The 20,275-nt window shown below is 47.7% G+C and overlaps 1 protein-coding gene across 5 annotated transcripts in view; it reads right to left on the bottom strand.

The window, feature by feature from the left end:
- Positions 1 to 296: 296 nt before the first annotated feature.
- The window catches only part of LOC129713329 (methylcytosine dioxygenase tet3-like), a 154,981-nt gene continuing 135,002 nt past the window's right edge, over positions 297 to 20,275 (bottom strand). For all 5 annotated transcript variants that reach the window (XM_055662302.1, XM_055662303.1, XM_055662305.1 and 2 more), the window contains 7 exons: positions 18,526 to 18,619; positions 14,219 to 14,427; positions 11,964 to 12,114; positions 8,375 to 8,464; positions 6,524 to 6,661; positions 4,256 to 4,589; positions 297 to 2,852 (listed from right to left, as the gene is read on the bottom strand). In XM_055662302.1, the coding sequence (XP_055518277.1) occupies positions 1,033 to 2,852; positions 4,256 to 4,589; positions 6,524 to 6,661; positions 8,375 to 8,464; positions 11,964 to 12,114; positions 14,219 to 14,427; positions 18,526 to 18,619 (2,836 nt within the window). In that variant the 3' untranslated portion in view covers positions 297 to 1,032. The remainder of the gene's footprint in view (positions 2,853 to 4,255; positions 4,590 to 6,523; positions 6,662 to 8,374; positions 8,465 to 11,963; positions 12,115 to 14,218; positions 14,428 to 18,525; positions 18,620 to 20,275) is intronic.

The following is a 20,275-nucleotide window of genomic DNA, read 5'->3' as shown; positions in this document are numbered from 1 at the left end:
GGTGTGTGGAGCACTTGCTCGGTATAAAATTGCAAAAAATCGCCTTTTCTGACTTTTAATAAGAGTGCCGAAAGCAGTCCGGAAAATCAACCCGTACAATATCCCAGAAAAACAAAACTGCCCTCACAGGGGGTTCCACTGCAAACGTTCATGAAAAAACGCTTCGTGGAACAGGAGAAGATGATTAGATCATGGAAACCCTTCAGCTTCTATCAAGTTAAGCTGCTCAAAAGATTACAGCAGACACACACACTGCGAATTTTTTTTTTTTTTTTCTTTCCAATGAGATGGGAAGGGTTAGGGTTAGGAGTAGGAGGAGCACCAAGATGTTGATTGCCATTATAATCTACCTCTGAACGGCACAATGGGATTTTTTTTTTTTACATTTAAGTGCATGTGCTTGACATTTCGACCAGAAACGTCAGGCGAATAAGGTTTTAAGCACCAACAGACAGGCCAGCGGTAATGGCTATACAAATCGAAAATCACCGGGCTCAGAATTGTGTGGTTGAATTTTACTGTCGTGACTGAAAATGAACTTTGTTGTAAACTTTTTTGTTTAAAAAGCACCAGTTTCTTCACCTAATTTAGATTTCTTTTAGATGATATCCTATACATGGAATTCAACAGGCAGAGGTGTTGATATCTGTCAGAATTAACTTGGCCCCTGAAGAATTAGCTGCTTCTCGAACAAATGATTTTTTTTTTCTTCTGAACAACAGATACAACAAAAGGTGTACAATAAATACTATTCTTCTAGTTTGACATAGAAAGTTTTCTCTTACCCTTCAAGTAACGATGGGCAGCTAAAAGTTCAAAAAACATGTAGGTATATAAATTAGATTACTAAAACCGGGAAAAAAAAAATTTCAAACTGTGATTAAAATTCTTTGCTCAGAGTGCAGCTTTCGAGATGATTTGCACTTGAGTGGGATTCTCCCTTGACTGTATATTGAACAGGGGAAAGCACCGTTCAGCAACGGAAAGAGCTGCCGTAGTGAGGTAAGTTGGCCGCAAAATGTTGTCCGAGTCTCAAATCCAGCGATTGTAGGGCCCTGTTACCTGGGTATAGGCGTATGAAGACACAGTGATAACAGTGTTTGTGGTAATGGTCAAAGCTTGACGTGTGGGGAAGAAGTCTTTCTTGCCGAGATCAATGTCTGTGGTCAACGTGCTGCCCCATTTGCGCTTTTTCCCCAGGAGTTTGGAGTTCACCAGCGGTAGGCCCAACCTGGCCGCCTCCTCCTGCCTCTGCTTCGCCCTCTCCGCGAGGATCTTCACCTTGGCCTCCCACAGTGCCAGGCCGTGGTTCGGCTCGTTCAAGTTCTTGTGCTGGTAGAAGACGAGGGATATCCGCGTGGGGTGGGACCGGTTGGGTTTCTTCAACGGCGTGGTGGCGTGAAGCTCCCTGCGGGCGCACTCGATCAAAATGGAGCCGTGGGCCGGCGCCACGGCAACGCCTCCGATGTTGCCGTCCAGAAAGTTGTGTTCGCTGTCGGACCACACCTCCTCCTCCTCCTCCTTGACGTTCTCGGGGGGCAAGTCGTCCATGTTTTCGTTCATGCCGTAAGGGTCCCAGAGCTGCTCCTGGATGCCCGAACCGTGCAAAACAGGACCGCTCTCGTTGACTTTGTAAAGGTCCCACTGCTTCCCCTCCATGGTCCCGCCCGGGAACACCGCGCCGTTTTCACTCCACACGTTCTCCCGCAGGCTCATGTTGGACGTCAAAGACTTGGAGCCGTTCCTTTTGTACAAATCCCACGTCTTGTCTTGCAGGCTGGAACCCGAGATCACTGACAAGTTGTTCTGTATTTTCACCGGCTCCCATAGTTTGTCCTTCAGGTTAACATTAGATGCCATGGATGTGGCTTCACCTGACTTGAACGAGTCCCACATTGTCCCCTGGTGGTTCACGCTCTTCATCGGAGGCGTGCCCCTACTCTCAGTGTGTAAATTCCACGGCTTCTCCTGCATGTTCGACACAGGACACCCGTTTGCGCTCCTGTTGGACGTTATCGAGTTCCATCTTTCTTGAACGTTCGTGTTGGCTAACTTGGTGCTGTCGGTGGAGTTGTACAGGCTCCAGGGTTTGTCGTGCCCAGAAGTCCCAGTCGACATCAAACTACCGTTTGGCTTGAACACATCCCAGGACTTCCCTTGGTGACCGAGACCAGGCGACATTTGGACAGGGGGATAGGTATTGTTCACTGGGTGGACGTTTCGAGAAGCTCCGTGGCAGGACTGGGAGTAAGGGACGGGGTCTTCTGGCTCCTGTTTGATGAACCGGTTGATGCTGTTGGCGTTTTGCGACGCTGGTTTGACTTCCTCGGGTAGGTGGGACTGTGCGGACAGTGGGCTCGGAGAAACCAAACCGGCTCCCCCTTGAAACATGGGCTGGTGGCTCTGCTTTGGTGTCATATCGCCGCCTTGCTCAGAGCAGTCAATCCTGTTACTCCTGAGGGCGAGGTTGAAGTTGGCGCACAGCTCCTGAACGTCCGGCTTCTTCTCGAAACCGTTTCCCGAGAAACTGGCCGGCCTGGTGTCGCCGCTGCCGTAGTTGAGGAATGACGGGGGGAAGAGCTGGTTGCTCGGATAGCCATAATAGCCGTAGGAAAAGGAATACCGTGGGTGGTAGTTGTTGATGGAAGGCAGGGATGGCCTTGCATAGTAGGAATGGTAAGGATAGGCATTCCCCAGGTTGTAGGCGTTGGAAGGTCTACAGTTCCCAAGCACCGTGTAACTCTCCACGACAGAATTCCCGCTGTGTTTGTACGAGTTGTAGTGATCCTGCGGTTCGATTTTGATCGAGGGAGTGAGGTGATGTTGGGGAGTCGCACTTCCCAGCGTCACATCTGCAGAAACAAGACAAGGTTAGACCAGAATGATTTTCGGAAGAAGGGTCCCCACTTGAGTCAAGTCAAGTCAAGTTTATTCGTCACATAATAATAATAATAATAATAATAATTTTATTTATAGAGCACTTTAAAAACAAACATAGCTGCAACAAAGTGCTGTACATCACTAATCATTGACAAAAAAGTTAATACACACCAAAAATAACAATCAAAAGAAATAGTAGGAAAAGACATGTAAAATAAAGAAACATCAAAAACACCACAAACAGAAGCAAAGCCTCAGGCATGGTCAAAAGCCAGGGAGTACAAATGCGTTTTTAACACTGGATTTGAAGATGGACAGTGAGGGGGCCTGTCTGATGTGCAACGGCAGGGTGTTCCAGAGTGCCGGAGCAGCAACAGAGAAGGCTCTATCCCATCTGAGCCTCCGACTAGACCTCGGTACCTCCAGGAGCAGCTGACCAGCTGACCTGAGGGACCGGGCAGGAGCGTATGGGTGGAGCAGCTCAGAGAGGTAAGGCGGGGCGAGCCCATTCAGAGATTTAAAAACAAATAACAGTATCTTAAAATGAACCCGGAAGTGCACCGGGAGCCAGTGTAGGGAGGCCAGAATTGGCGATATGTGCTCCCTCTTTCGAGTCCCTGTTAAAAGGCGAGCAGCAGCATTCTGAACCAACTGGAGACGAGCCAGTGAAGAACGAGCAACACCAAAATAGAGCGCGTTACAGTAATCCAGCCTAGATGTAATAACATACACATACGAGGTGTGTGCAGTGAAATGAAAAGTGGCAATGCTCGCGGACTTTGTGCAAAAAGACAAACAAACAAACTGCAAACAGAATAGAACAGAATCAAGAAGTGTTCAAGAAGGAACTGTGCAGATGCTGGAAAATCGAAGGTAGACAGAAATGCTGGAGAAACTCAGCGAGTGCAGCAACATCTATGGAGCGAAGGAAATAGGCAACGAGAGTGGTGAATCTCTGGGGGGGATCTTATAGAAACTTACAAAATTCTTAAGGGGTTGGACAGACTAGATGTAGGAAGATTGTTCCCGATGTTGGGGAAGTCCAGAACAAGGGGTCACACAGTTTAAGGATAAGGGGGAAATCTTTCAGGACCGAGATGAGGAAAACATTTTTCACACAGAGAGTGGTGAATCTCTGGCACTCTCTGCCACAGAAGGTAGTTGAGGCCACAGTTCATTGGCTATATTTAAGAGGGAGTTAGATGTGGCCCTTGTGGCTAAAGGGATCAGGGGGTATGGAGAGAAGGCAGGTACAGGATACTGAGTTGGATGATCATATTGAATGGCAGTGCAGGCTTGAAGGGCCGAATGGCCTCTACTCCTGCACCTATTTTCTATGTTTCTATGTTTCTATATCAATGAAATAAACAACTACCTTTGTTCTGCGGAGTGCCACACTTCAAGTTTTCCGCTTCCTGCTTTAGCTTGCCGGCCAGGAGTTTCTTCTCCTGGTTCCGTTGCTTCTCCGCGGCCCTCTTTGCTTCCAGCTTCTTCTGGCGGGCGGACTTGACGGGCTCGGGCAGCATGCGGACCTCCCTGGGGAAGGCGGTGAGCACCTCGATGGCGCCGGCCTTGATCTTCTCGCTCTGGTTGAGCTCGCTGCCGTGTTCGTCGGTGGCGGACACCTTGTACAGCGGCAACACGTGCAACTGCTCGTCCTCCGGCGTGGTGCCAATCTGCCGGTTGTCCTCCTTGGTCAGCGTGCAAACCTGCGGGCAAACACGCCGCTCCGTTACGCCATGCAATCCGCTCGCTTATTTTTGTTTAACCAAAAATAATTTCTTTACCATAATATGTACAGTTGGAAAATAAATCGAAACAAAACACAAAGTGAAACGTATAAGATTGTTAAGGGTTTGGACACGCTAGAGGCAGGAAACATGTTCCCGATGTTGGGGGAGTCCAGAACCAGGGGCCACACACGCAGTTTAAGAATAAGGGGTAATCCATTTAGAACGGAGACGAGGAAACACTTTTTCTCACAGAGAGTGGTGAGTCGGTGGAATTCTCTGCCTCAGAGGGCGGTGGAGGTGGGTTTCAAGAGAGAGCTAGATAGGGCTCTTAAAGATAGCGGAGTCAGGGGATATGGGGAGAAGGCAGGAACGGGGTACTGATTGGGGATGGTCAGCCATGATCACATTGAATGGCGGTGCTGGCTCGAAGGGCCGAATGGCCTCCTCCTGCTCCTATTGTCTGTTGACTAAAACCTGCCACCATAATACTGGTCAAACAAATAATATAAATAAACTATGATACAAGTATATCACCATCTTTATTGAGGATGCATTACACCCCCCGCGGTGCCCAGCGGTCCGGGAAATCCCCCAGGGCGCCCCCAATCCTGCCCTTTGATCCCAAACTCTCAGGAAACAGCCCAGACCACCACACAAACCAACCTCCCTCCCTTCCATCGGAGATAAACGCACAAGGCAGAGTAACGCACGGGTCAGGCAGCATCTCTGGAGAAAAGGAACAGGTGACGTTTCGGGTCGAGACCCGTCTTTAGTTTGGCTTAGTTTAGAGAAACAGCGCAGGAAACGGGCCCTTTGACCCACCGGGTCTGCACCGACCAGCGATCGAGACCCCTCTTCAGACTAGGAGAAATGTGAGATATAAGGTGCATGCTGGCAGCATGAGTAATTGTAGATGTTGTGTGCTCAATACACACGACCAAAAATTAATTGCTTATTTACGGGATATCTTTGCTATGCACTATAAGACTGAAGCCCCATTCTAAAGAAGGGTCTCGACCCGAAACGTCATCCATTCCTTCTCTCCAGAGATGCTGCCTGTCCCGCTGAGTTACTCCAGCATTTTGTGTCCATCTTCGGATTTTATTTTTTCTCCACAAAGTGGAATTATGACGAAACGGCCATTGCAGTACCGACATTTGTCAGCATGTGGCAGTGTTGTATTGTGAATCTCAGCTGTGAAGTTGTACTACATCCAATGGCCCGATTTCACCTTCGAAGGGGGTAACAGATCAGTCCTAATTTGAGTGATGTGTAAGAAAGAAGTGTGGATGCTGGTTTAAACCAAAGATAGACGCAGAAAGCTGGAGTAACCAGGCGGGACTGGCAGCATCTCTGGAGAGAAGGAATGGGTGACGTTTCGGGTCGAGACCCTTCTTCAGACTGGTTAGGAATAAGGGAAACAAAAGATATAGTCAGTGATGTGGAGAGATTAAGAACAATACACTTTTTTGCATATCTTTCATTCATTGTTCGTTATCTCTCAACATCATCGTCGATATCTCTCATTTCCCTTATCCCTAACCAGTCTGAAGAATGGTCTCGACCCGAAACATCACCCATTCCTTCTCCAGAGATGCTGCCCGTCCCGCTGAGTTACTCCAGCTTTTTGTGTTTGACACAGAAGGTAGTTGAGGCCACACACAGTTCATTGGCTATATTTAAGAGGGAGTTAGATGTGGCCCTTGTGGCTAAAGGGATCAGTGGGTATGGAGAGAAGGCAGGGATGGGATACTGAGTTGGATGATCAGCCATGATCATATTGAATGGCGGTGCAGGCTCGAAGGGCCGAATGGCGTACTCCTACACCTATTTTTTATGTTTCTATGTTTGAAAGTTCGGCCTGAGGGATAGGCGGAATGAGTTTGGGGTTTGGCGTGGGGACTACATACCACAGTGCAGCCATTATACATGTTATGCTGGTCCTTGTGAGCATGTGCGCAGAAGTCCATACACGCAGTCACTCCTGAAAACGGTTTCCCTTCTTTCTTCCCCAGTCTACAGTCTGGGGCTAACTGTTCATTGGTGATCTGCAAAGACAGTGAATTACACAACAGTTCTTTATTTACATTGTTATCACGGTTGCATTACGAGCGGCTCGGAGGCGCAGCGGTAGAGTTGCTGCCGTCCAGCGCCAGAGGTCCTGACTACGGGTACCTAGTTTGTACGTTCTCCCCGTGACCTGCGTGGGTTTTCCCCGGGATCTTCGGTTTCCTCCCACACTCCAAGGACGTACAGGTTTGTAGGTTAATTGGCTTAGTATAAATGTAAATTGTCCCTAGTGTGTGTGGGATAGTCTATTATGCCCCTGTCCCACTTAGGAAACCTGAACGGAAACCTCTGGAGACTTTGCGCCCCACCCAAGGTTTCCGTGCGGTTCCCGGAGGTTTTTGTCAGTCTCCCTACCTGCTTCCACTACCTGCAACCTCCGGGAACCACCTGCAACCTCCGGGAACCGCACAGAAACCTGGGGTGGGGCGCAAAGTCTCCAGAGGTTTCCGTTCAGGTTTCCTAAGTGGGACAGGGGCATTAGTGTATGGGGATCGCTGGTCGGCATGGACTTGGTGGGGCCGAAGGGCCTGTTTCCGCGCTGTATCTCTAAACTAAACCATGCTTAGATTCATACAGCATGGAAACAGGGCCTTCGGTCCAACTTGTTAATGGCGACCAAGTCCTATCTAATTTAATCCCATTTGTATGCATTTGGACCTTGGCCCTCTAAACCTTTCCTATCCATGCATCGGTCAAGTGTCCGTTATAGTCCCTGCCTCAACCACCTCCTCTGGCAGCTAGTTCTATTTATCCATATGCCCTCTGAGTGAAAACGTTTCATCCTCAGCTTCCTATCAAATCTTTCCCCTCTCACCTTAAACTGATGTCCTTTGGTTCTTGATTCCCCTACCCGAAGAAAAATACTCTACATTCACCCTATCTATTCCCCCTCATGATATTATACGCCTCCATAAAGTCAGCCCTCATCCTACTGCGCTCCAAGGAATAAGGTCAACATCTCTACCCAACCTCTCCCTGCAGCCCAGACCCTCGAGGCATGAACTGTTCATTGGCGATCTACAAAGACAGTGAACTATGCAGCAGTGTCATGCTTGCCACATTCCCTTTCTTATCAATGTTCCATTCATATTTCACACATTGTTGCTTAGCTGATATTTATTAGTGGGCCTATTAATTGAACAATCAGCGACATTGAATTAATGTTTCCCCTTGCTGCTGGATTCCTAAATTAAATACAGGGGCCGCACACAGTTTAAGAATAAGGAGTAAGCCATTTAGAACGGAGACGAGGAAACACTTTTTCTCACAGAGAGTGGTGAGTCTGTGGAATTCTCTGCCTCAGAGGGCGGTGGAGGCAGGTTCTCTGGATGCTTTCAAGAGAGAGCTAGATAGGGCTCTTAAAAATAGCGGAGTCAGGGGATATGGTGAGAAGGCAGGAACGGGGTTCTGATTGGGGATGATCAGCCATGATCACATTGAATGGCGGTGCTGGCTCGAAGGTCCGAATGGCCTACTCCTCCTGCACCTATTGTCTATTGTCTAAGTAAAGGTCTTCAACACAGGTGAGTTGCTGCCTTACAGCGTCTGAGACTCATGTAGAGGCGACATTTCCCCATTCAGACTAGGTCTGAATTAATTGGGGTGTTTTACCAGCCACGCTACTCTGCCAGTGCAAGAGTAATCTAACCTCATAGCCCTTCTAAACATTATAGGGGTAGACTTTGGTTTACCTGATTGCTGAAGGATTGGGGAGCAAGCTGCTTGTAAAGTGGGGCGACCTCTGTGGCTAAGGCCTGCAGTCTGTCCTTTAATAAATCTTCCTGAGGGAACAAAACCACACTAATAGTGAACACTTTGCAATATTACAGCCAATGTTACATTTCTTAATGGCAATGGTACTTTATTTTGTCATGTGTATCGAGATAGAGGAATCAATGTTTGTAGACCAGACCAGTACGTATCACTAGAATACATCCTAGATAAGCATTAGGTTAGCGATTTAAACAGGCTCGTTGGCCCACAGAGACCATCGATCACCCGCTAACTAGTTCTATGTTATCCCACGTCCTCATCCGTTCACTGGGGTCAAGGAAAGAGCGTACACGTCACAGCCCTGTTCCCAACAATCTTTCCACCTCCACACACAAGAGGCGACAAGCCAGACACCATTGTATGCAGATGGTGAGGCGTGTGCTCAGCTCTGGCTCAACAACTTGTGTGTGGACTCGATAAGATGAGGAAGTTCCATTCACTCAGGGGTAATTTTAGAGAGGCCGGCCAAAACCAACGCGGTCTCAGGGAGAACATGCAAACTCCACACAGACAGCATCCGGGGTCTGAAATGCACCTGGGTCTCTGGCACCGTGAGACAGCGGATCTACCAGCTGCACCACTTTACTGTTGTTACAAACGATGCTACTAACAGTCCCTGTTAATTCCAGAGGACAAATGACTGAAGGTGAATAGTGAAAGACCTGGATGGAGTGGATGTGGAGAGGATGTTTCCACTAGTAGGAGAGTCTAGGACTAGAGGTCATAGCCTCAGAATTAAAGGATGGTCCTTTAGGAAGGAGATGAGGAGGAATTTCATTAGTAGGTGGTGAACGTGTGTAACTCACTGCCACAGGAGGCTGTGGAGGGAGTCATTGGATATTTCTAAAAGGTTTTTTAAGGATATTTTGATAGATTCTTGATTAGTACGGTGGTCAAGGGTTATGGGGAGAAGGCAGGAGAATGGGGTTCAGAGGGAGAGATAGATCAGCCACGATTGAATGGCCAGTAGATCCGATGGGCCGAATGGCCTAATTCTGCTCCTATCACATGAACATAAACTAAGATCAACAATTACGGAGAGAAAAATAGAATGAACATTTCAGGCTGAAGCCCAGAAATATAATTCTCCCCCTACAGGTGCTGCCTGACCTGCCAGTTATTTTCATTATTTTCTGCATTTATTTCTGATTTCCTGAATCAATAGTAGAAACATAGAAACATAGAAAATAGGTGCAGGAGTAGGCCATTCGGCCCTTCGAGCCTGCACCGCCATTCAATATGATCATCCAACTCAGTATCCCATCCCTGCCTTCTCTCCATATCCCCTGATCCCTTTAGCCACAAGGGCCACATCTAACTCCCTCTTAAATATAGCCAACGAACTGTGGCCTCAACTACCTTCTGTGGCAGAGAATTCCAGAGATTCACCACTCTCTGTGTGAAAATTGTTTGCTGTTTAATTGCGAGCACTGTTGTTTAAAGCCCTTCGGCCCCACTCGACCCTGCTGGACACGTTTTCCCGACTGAATTGGGGCAGCTGCATTTCAACCTCACGCTGCATGCAGCTCAAGAGATACAAATACAAAGAGATACAGCGTGAAAATAGGCCCTTCGGCCCACCGAGTCCATGCCTGCCTGCCTGCCAGCGATCACCGATACACTAGTTCTATCCCACACACAAGGGGATATTTACAGAGGATCAATTAAGCTACAAGGCTGCAGGTCTCTGGGATGTGGGAGAGAACTGGAGCTCCCAGAGGAATCACAACAGCAATAAACATCAAACCAGAGAGTTTAATATTAGCTGATTAACACGTGGCCCGTCTGCAGCTATGAACTCCAGTCGTAGACTCTCCAACTAGTGGAAACATCCTCCCCACATCCACTCTATCCAAGCCTTTCACTATTCTGTATATTTCAATGAGGTAGAAACATAGAAACATAGAAATTAGGTGCAGGAGTAGGCCATTCGGCCCTTCGAGCCTGCACCGCCATTCAATATGATCATGGCTGATCATCCAACTCAGTATCCCGTACCTGCCTTCTCTCTATACCCCCTGATCCCCTTAGCCACAAGGGCCACATCTAACTCCCTCTTAAATATAGCCAATGAACTGTGGCCTCAACTACCCTCTGTGGCAGAGAGTTCCAGAGATTCGCCACTCTCTGTGTGAAAAAAGTTCTTCTCATCTCGGTTTTAAAAGATTTCCCCTCTTATCCTTAAGCTGTGACCCCTTGTCCTGGACTTCCCCAACATCGGGAACAATCTTCCTGCATCTAGCCTGTCCAACCCCTTAAGAATTTTGTAAGTTTCTATAAGATCCCCTCTCAATCTTCTAAATTCTAGAGAGTATAAACCAAGTCTATCCAGTCTTTCTTCATAAGACAGTCCTGACATCCCAGGAATCAGTCTGGTGAACCGTCTCTGCACTCCCTCTATGGCAATAATGTCCTTCCTCAGGTCCCCCCCTTATTCTTCTAAACACCAGTGAGTACAGGCCCAGTGCCAACAAACGCTCATCATAAGTTAACCTAATGGTTCCCAACCCTTTTTAGCCAATGGCCCCCTTTTCATTTTTCTGTGCCCCCCCCCCCCCGACATTATTAGCGGGAAAAAAGTACTATAAAAATATTATAATACCTTCCATAAAAATATCAGCGTCTATTAATTGCACACATATTCCCTTTTATTCTATTCCACAAACATCAAAAATATTTCAACTACATAGATTTAAATTGATTAGAACTGAAATATAGGAGGCACCAGGGTGGTAGCTCTGTGGCCCCCTTCATTGAACCTGTGGCCCCCTAAATCCCAATTTTTTTCTGTGGCCCCCCCTGAAATTTGCCCCTGGTTGTGAATCACTGGGTTAACCCACTCATTGCTGGGATCATTCTTGTAAACTTTGTTGAAACCTTACTATTGCAGCTTGGCCTAGACTCTGCCCACGGCAGGGAACTATGTGGCAGGTGCTTTGATGGTTATTTACATATACCAAAAGTAAGAAAATAATATATTTGCATTCACATGGCACCTTAAAAGTCTGCCCCACCTTCCACCTCCACACAGGGACTGCACAAATGGTGGGAAACACAGCAGACCATTTGTACAAAGCAAGAATCTACAGACGGCAGTAATATTTGTGACCTCCTATCTGTGTAGTTATGGCAACTGGAAAAATTAGAAATTTGCCATAACATTACATAGAAACATAGAAAATAGGTGCAGGAGTAGAGGCCATTCGGCCCTTCGAGCCTGCACCGCCATTCGATATGATCATGGCTGATCATCCAACTCAGTATCCCATCCCTGCCTTCTCTCCATACCCCCTGATCCCTTTAGCCACAAGGGCCACATCTAACTCCCTCTTAAATATAGCCAATGAACTGTGGCCTCAACTACCTTCTGTGGCAGAGAATTCCACAGATTCACCACTCTCTGTGTGAAAAATGTCACCGAACCTAAACTAAACTAAGGTAAAACAAACCAAGTAGTGTATGCATGAATTGGAAATGCAGCCATGAGATTCAGTGAATGAAACCAACCTCTTTGGGGTTGTCCCCCAGCAGCCTGAACTTGCGGGGGAGCTTGCTGCGTGCATACTTGCATCCGTTGAAGTACATGCTCCAGGAACAGCCAAAGGAGAAGGAGGCACCGCAGGTCTCCGGGTCTTTCCCCTGACATGCACACGTGCGGCTGGAATAAAAGAGGCGCCAAAGCAGTAAATATCATTCATTGCAAGCGGCAGGTCCATTCACCAGACCGACACGGAACTCAAAGTACCCCGAGCAGCACGGTGGCGCAGCGGTAGAGTTGCTGCCTCACAGCGCCAGAGACCCAGGTCCGATCCTGACTACAGGCGCTTGTCTGTACGGAGTTTGTGACCTGGGGTTAGGAGGGAGAGATAGATCAGCCATGGTTGAATGGCAGAGTACACTAGATGGGCCAAATGGCCTAATTCTGCTCCTATGAACAAACACGATTTTGATTTAATAAGAAAACTCTAACTCCTGTATTGGAAACAGATGGTGAGTACAGGTCTTCTTGTTTCAGACTATCTTAAAGCATCTTTGCCTCACTTTTATTTGTAGTAAGTCCCATATAACTCTTCTGAGAATTTCATGCATAAACTGTCTGAACCTGGGGCTTTCGTTCAACTTTGCTTTCATTCCCCAATTATGTAATATTTAATTGTTACTGATAATAAACGTCGGGAAGAAGGTACAGGAGCCTGAAATCTGTAACGTCCAGGGTCAAGAACAGCTTCTTCCCTACAGCCATCTGGCTATTAAATACAACACCCTCAAATAACCTCTGAACTACATAGACTATTATTGTTATTATTGCACTATGATTGTATGTTTATTTTGTGTGTGTACGTATGCGTTTGTGTGTGTATAATACTTTTTACACACACAATTTTACACACACGCACACACCCTTCTTAAGGGTCTCGACCCGAAACGTTACCTATTCCTTCGCTCCATTGATGCTGCCTCACCCGCTGAATTTCTCCAGCATTTTTGTCTACCTTCGATTTTTCCAACATCTGCAGTTCCTTCTTAAACATTGAATATCCAGCTGTCTGTGGCAATAAATTCCATGGATTCACCACCCTCTGAGTAAAGAAATTCCTCATCGTCTTCTTTCTGAAGGTACGTCCTTTTACTCTGAGGCTGTGCCCTCTGGTCCTAGACTCTCCCACTAGTGGAAACATCCTTTCCACATTCACTCTATCCAGGCATTCCACATTCACAATTCGGATTTACAAAGCATGCCCTCTTTAACGTTCATTAGATTCATTTTGGGGATGAGTTGGGAGAATCCAACGCAGGTGAGAAAATATTCCGCATGGATTTGGAACGCGACAACTCTATCGAGAGAATTTGACCAGTAAACTGAAGGTTGTGATTGGGGAGATGTTTTGGAACAGAAAATAGACCAAGGGACATCCATGAAATTAATTACAGATGGAATGAAACGGATGAAGCAGTGGCTGAGCAAGTGGAACCATTTACAAGCCCAGCACACAGAGTGCTGGAGTAACTCAGTGGGTCAGGCAGCATCTCTGGAGAACATGGATAGGCGGGGTTTAGGGTAGGGGCCAAAATTCAGACATTGAAGTGGGGGGGAGAGAAAGCTGGAAAAGAGGTGGGAGCGGGAGAAAGCCTGGTTGGCTGACCTGCTGAGTTACTCCGGCACTTTGTGTCTTTCTTTGTAAACTAGCGTCTGCAGTTCCTCGTTTCTCCCAGTAATAGTTGGATACAGGTGGGAGTTTTATTTAAATTAGCAGATGGGTGGACCAAGGCTAGGGATGAAAAGAGCAAAGGGCCACTATTGGCGGCATGGTGGCATATTGGAAGAGTTGCTGCCTTACAGCGCCAGAGAACCGGGATTGATCCTGAGGGTTTCGGCCTGAAACGTCACCTATTTCCTTTGCTCCATAGATGCTGCTGCACCCGCTGAGTTTCTCCAGCATTTCTGTGTACCTTCGATCCTGACTACGTAAGGGTGCTGTCTGTACGGAGTTTGCACGTTCTCCCCGTGACCTGCGTGGGTTTTTTTCCGAGATCTTCGGTTTCTCCCCACACTCCAAAGACGTACAGGTTTGTAGGTTAATTGGCTTGGTGTAAATGTAAGTTGTCCCTAGTGTGTGTAGGATAGTGTTTGTGTGCGGGGATCGCTGGTCGGTGCGGACTCGGTGGGCCGAAGGGCCTGTTTGCCCACTGTATCTCTGAAACTAAACATATTAAAACTAAAAACAGAATTTGGCCCGTTGCGTCAAAACCAGTTGACTTACTCGTCATTCAACCCACATCTGCGGCAGGTAGGGTTCCCGTACTTCGTCAAGGTCTCGGTGAGCTCATCGTACAGCTTGTCACCGAGCGATCGAGGGATACCTTCCCAAGCAAGGATGAGGATAATAACAACCGCATTCTGGCAGTGGTGGCCTGCCCGCTCACGCACCAGACACAGCACTTTCTCCTCTTTGCTCGTTCTTCTTATTATCTGTGCAGACGCAAGGAAACAAAAGATTTGGTCAGTGTTTCTACAGCAGTACGAGCATGCAACGGAACTCAAAGTACCGCGAGCAGCACGGTGGCGCAGCGGTAGAGTTGCTGCCTCACAGCGCCAGAGACCCGGGTCCGATCCCGACTACGGGCGCCTGTCTGTACGGAGTTTGTGACCTGGGGTTAGGAGGGAGAGATAGATCAGCCATGGTTGAATGGCAGAGTACACTAGATGGGCCAAATGGCCTAATTCTGCTCCTATGAACAAACACGATTTTGATTTAATAAGAAAACTCTAACTTCTGTATTGGAAACAGATGGTGAGTACAGGTCTTCTTGTTTCAGGCTATCTAAAAGCATATTTGCCTCACTTTTATTTGTAGTAAGTCCCATATAACTCTTCTGAGAATTTCATGCATGAACTGTCTGAACCTGGGGCTTTTGTTCAACTTTGCCTTCATTCCCCAATTGTGTAATATTTACATTGTGTTGTTCGGACACCCTCCCAGCGTGCTTAAAGATTAACAAAGATAAGCTTCAACCTTTGGCCACTGTTCAGTCTGCAGTCACTAGAATCGAGAAGATAGGGACCTCCTGCGACTAGAACAATAACATGTGCAGGAAGGAGCTACAGATGCAGGTTTAAACCAGATACGTCACAAAATGCTGGAGTAAATCAGTGGGGCAGGCAGCATCTCTGGAGAGAAGGAATGGGTGACGTTTCTGAAGAATGGTATCGAACCATTTGGCTTCATCAGTCGGAATATTGAGTATAGAATGTTTAAGAAGGAACTGTGCAGATGCTGGAAAATCGAAGGTAGTCAAAAATGCTGGAGAAACTCAGCGGGTGAGGCAGCATCTATGGAGCGAAGGAAATAGGCATCGTTTCGGGCCGAAACCCTACTTCAGTCCCTTTAGTATCACAGTTTGGCAAAGTTAAAGATAATTTAAAGATAGACACAAAAAGCTGGAGTAACTCAGCGGGTCACACAGCATCACTGGAGAAACGGATTAGATGACTTTTCGAGTTGAGACCCTTCTTCAGAGTCTCAGCCTGAAAAAGGGTCTTGACTGGAAAAGTCAACTATTCCTTTTCTCCAGAGATGTTGCCAGACCCTTTGAGTCATTTCAGCTTTTTGCGTCTATCTTCAGTCTAAACTCAGCCCCAAATGTCACCCATTCCTTCTCTGCAGAGATGCTGCCTGAGTGACTCCAGCATTTTGGGTCTGTCTGCAGTTCCTTCCTACACATTAAAGATAAATTAGTTAGGGTTCCTGTTAATGTTCAGTATTGGTTCAACAACCGGCAGGGATGTGCTTGGGTGAATCTTGAGAAAGGCTGTGGATACAACATCTCCCATCATAAGCAGTTTGCTAGACCTACACCAGCTTACTGTGGGCACTTGGGCAGAACTCTGGAGGGCATTCACCTGTTGCAGAATGAGCCTTAGCCATGCAAATATCTTTCAGCATTGGTAGAGAGCAGTGATAAACATTAATATTGATTTATTGTGGATATGTGCATTGAGATATAAACATGAATATTGGTTTATCATGGATATTTAGTTTAGTTTAGAGATACAGCGCGGAAACAGGCCCTCCGGGTCTGCGCCGACCAGCGATCCCCGCACAATAACACTATCCTACACACACCAGGGGCAATTTTTACATTCACCCAAGCCAATTAACCTACAAACCTGTATGTCTTTGGAGTGTGGGAGGAAACCGAAGATCTCGTAGAAAAACCCACGCAGGTCACAGGGACAAACTCCGTACAGACGGCACCTGTAGTCAGGATCAAACCCGTGTCTCCGGTGCTGCATTCACTATACCCCTGTCCCACTTAGGAAACCTGAACGGAAACCTCTGGAGACTTTGCGCCCCACCCAAGGTTTCCGTGCGGTTCCCGGAGGTTGCAGGTGGTTGCCGGAGGTTGCAGGTAGTGGAAGCAGGTAGGGAGACTGACAAAAACCTCCGGGAACCGCACGGAAACCTTGGGTGGGGCGCAAAGTCTCCAGAGGTTTCCGTTCAGGTTTCCTAGGTGGGACGGGGGCATAAGGCAGCAACTCTACTGCTGCGCCACCGTGACCTCCCAAACTGTCAATATGTGTATTGACAAATTAAAATTAGTATTGGTTTATTATGGATACGTGTATTGAGATATAAAAATGAGTATAATTCATTATGATCAAATGTATTGAGATCCGGTGAAAAGCTAATGTTTTGCATGCACCCAGTCAAAGATAATCCTGTTTAAGAAGGAACTGCAGATGCTGGAGAATCGAAGGTTACACAAAAAAGCTGGAGAAACTCAGCGGGTGCAGCAGCATCTATGGAGCGAAGGAAATAGGCAACGTTTCGGGCCGAAACCCTTCTTCAGACTGATCGGGGGCGGGGGTGGGTGGGGACAAGAAAGGGAAAAGGAGGAGGAGCCAGAAGGCTGGGGGATGGGAGGAGACAGCAGGGGGGCTGAGGAAGGGGAGGAGACAGCAAGGACTAACAAAATTGGGAGAATTCGATGTTCATGCCCCCGGTGTGCAGACTCCCCAAACGGAATATGAGGTGCTGTTCCTCCAATTTCCGGTGCTGCTCGCTGTGGCCATGGAGGAGACCATGGAGGCCATGGAGGAGACCCAGAAAGTTCTTCCCTTCCCTCTCGGTCCATCCCCTCCCTGGGCACTTTCCCTTGCAACCGCAAGAGATGCAACACTTGTCCCTTTACCTCCCCCCTCGACTCCGTTCAAGGACCCAAGCAATCATTCCAGGTGCGACAGAGGTTTACCTGCATCTCTTCCAACCTCATCTATTGCGTCCGCTGCTCTAGATGTCAGCAGATCTATATCGGTGAGACCAAGCGGAGGTTGGGCGATCGTTTCGCCGAACACCTCCGCTCGGTCCGCAATAACTAAGCTCACCTCCCGGTGGCTCAGCACTTCAACTCCCCCTCCCCTCCCACTCCGACCTCTCTGTCCTGGGTCTCCTCCATGGCCACAGCGAGCAGCACCGGAAATTGGAGGAACAGCACCTCATATTCCGTTTGGGGAGTCTGCACCCCGGGGGCATGAACATCGAATTCTCCCAATTTTGTTAGTCCTTGCTGTCTCCTCCCCTTCCTCAGCCCCCCTGCTGTCTCCTCCCATCCCCCAGCCTTCGGGCTCCTCCTCCTTTTCCCTTTCTTGTCCCCACCCACCCCCGCCCCCCGATCAGTTCTGAAGAAGGGTTTCGGCCCGAAACGTTGCCTATTTCCTTCGCTCCATAGATGCTGCTGCACCCGCTGAGTTTCTCCAGCTTTTTTGTGTAACCAAAGATAATCCTGTACTTGAGTCCAATCAAGTGTTGGAGTAACTGGAGCAGCAGGTTAGGCAACATCTATTGAAGATGTTTCAGATCAAGACACTTCTTCAGATTAATTGTAGTGGGAATTCCCCCCCCACCCTATTATATTCAGTCTGAAGAAGGGTTTCCACCCAAAATGTTGCCTCTCCATCTTCTCCACAGGTGCTGCCTCACCTGCTGAGCTACTCCAGCACTTTGTGCATTTTTGCTCAAGACTCCAGCATCTGCAATTCCTGTGTCCAGGCACACAGATTCAGATTCAGATTCAATTTTAATTGTCATTGTCAGTGTACAGTACAGAGACAACGAAATGCATTTAGCATCTCCCTGGAAGAGCGACATAGCAAACGATTTGAATAAATAATAATAAGTTTCCGGGGGGGGGGGGGTGGTGATTGGCAGTCACCGAGGTACGTTGTTGAGTAGAGTGACAGCCGCCGGAAAGAAGCTGTTCCTCGACCTGCTGGTTCGGCAACGGAGAGACCTGTAGCGCCTCCCGGATGGTAGGAGAGTAAACAGTCTATGTTGGGGTGAGAGCGGTGGAACAAAGAGAAAAATATCAGCATTGAGAAGGCAGAATATAGTGTTGCAGCATTGTAGTGCAGCAGCTCCAGAAAAAAGGCCCAATGTCCAATAAGGTAGGTTGGAAGATCAGGATTACACCCCTAGTTTATGGAAGGTCCATTCAGAAGTCTGGTAACAGAGGGGAAGAAAACGTTTCTGAATCTGGTAAAACAAATCAAACAGAAAAAGACACTTACCCATTTAGCTATTGGACAGCCCTGGGAGCTCTTGCCTTCTTTCCCTGTGTAGATGACTTTCTCGATTCTCACAGCTTTCCCCTTCTCCCCATATCTGCAAAGGAATAACATTTAGGGATAAGTTAAGGCAGTCGAAAGGTTAATAGATCTTCACGAACAGGTCCGCCCAGTTTGGCAAAGAGGCCTCTCCCCTGCTGGGTGAGGTCTTGTTTGTAGTAGAGCCTTGACTAAAAATAAAAGCATTAAATAAACAGTAGCCATGGGCTGGGTGATCGACACTCGAGCCTGCTCTACCATTCAACAAGATCACGGCTCATCTTTCACCTCCAGGCCATTTCCCTGTACGATCCTTACAATCGCGTGACCTGCTTAATATCCAGGAGTCACTGATCAGTCTGATGAAGGGTTTCGGCCCGAAACGTCGCCTATTTCCTTCGCTCTATAGATGCTGCTGCGCCCGCTGAGTTTCTCCAGCATTTATGTCACTCCTTCATTGTTGGGAATGCAATCAATGTCTAGGCTTCAAGCCTTAGGGCGGCATGGTGGCAGAGTTTGTGCCTTGCAGCGCCAGAGACCCGGGTTCAATCCTGACTACGGGTGCTGTCTGTGCGGAGTTTGTACGTTCTCCCCGTGACCTGCGTGGGTTTTCTCCGGGAGCTCCGGTTTCCTCCCGCACTCCAAAGACGTACAGGTTTGTAAGTTAATCGGCTTGGAAAAATTGTTAATTGTCCCTAGTGTGTGTAGGACAGTGTTAATGTGCGGGGATCGCTGATCAGTGCGGACTCAGTGGATAGAAGGGCCTGTTTCCGCGCTGTATCTCTGAACTAAACTAAACTAAGCCCTCTGTTTGTAGTTAATTTGGTTGTTTGTTTGTTTGTCTTTTTGCACAAACTCCGCGAGCATTGCCACTTTTCATTTCACTGCACATCTCGTATGTGTATACCTGACGAATAAACTTGACTTGACTTGACTGTGTTGGAAAGAACTGCAGGTGCTGGTTTAAATCAAAGGTCGACACAAAATGCTGGAGTAACTCAGCGGGGCAGGCAGCCCATTCCTTCTCTCCAGAGATGCTGCCTGTCCCGCTGAGTTACTCCAGCATTTTGTGTCCAAACGATGCCCTCTGACAGACTGAATTCCAGAGATTCCACACCTCCTGTGCAAAAAAAACATTTGCACATCTCATCCCTAAATGCTTCGTTCCCCAAATATCTTGCGTCAGTGTTTCATAGAAACCTAGAAAAGAGGTGCAGGAGGAGGCCATTCGGCCCTTCGAGCCAGCACCGCCATTCATTGTGATCATGGCTGATCGTCCCCTATCAATAAACCGTGCCTGCCTTCTCCCCACATCCCTTGACTCCACTAGCCCCTAGAGCTCTATCTAACTCTCTCTTAAATCCATCCAGTGACTTGGCCTCCACTGCCCTCTGTGGCAGGGAATTCCATAAATTCACAACTCTCTGGGTGAAAACGTTTTTTTTCTCACCTCAGTCTTAAATGACCTCCCCTTTATTCTAAGACTGTGGCTTCGGCCATGGCTGACCTGCTGAGTTATTCCAGTACTTTGCTTTTTTTTTTCCGTCTTGACTTGGCTTGTATCTACCCTGTTAGGCCTTCTAAGGTTACCATTCAACCGCGGTGATGAAGCTTTAATATGTTCAGTTCCGTGTAATCGATCTTTCCGCTGGCCTCGTGACACTATCTTGGCTCTTAGTGTTTTGACTGTAATCATTGGCATGACCTTTCACAG

This window comes from Leucoraja erinacea, chromosome 35, assembly GCF_028641065.1.
Source record: "Leucoraja erinacea ecotype New England chromosome 35, Leri_hhj_1, whole genome shotgun sequence".
Classification (NCBI taxonomy): Eukaryota; Metazoa; Chordata; class Chondrichthyes; order Rajiformes; family Rajidae; genus Leucoraja; species Leucoraja erinaceus.
This window is presented reverse-complemented; position numbering and strand designations above follow the sequence as displayed.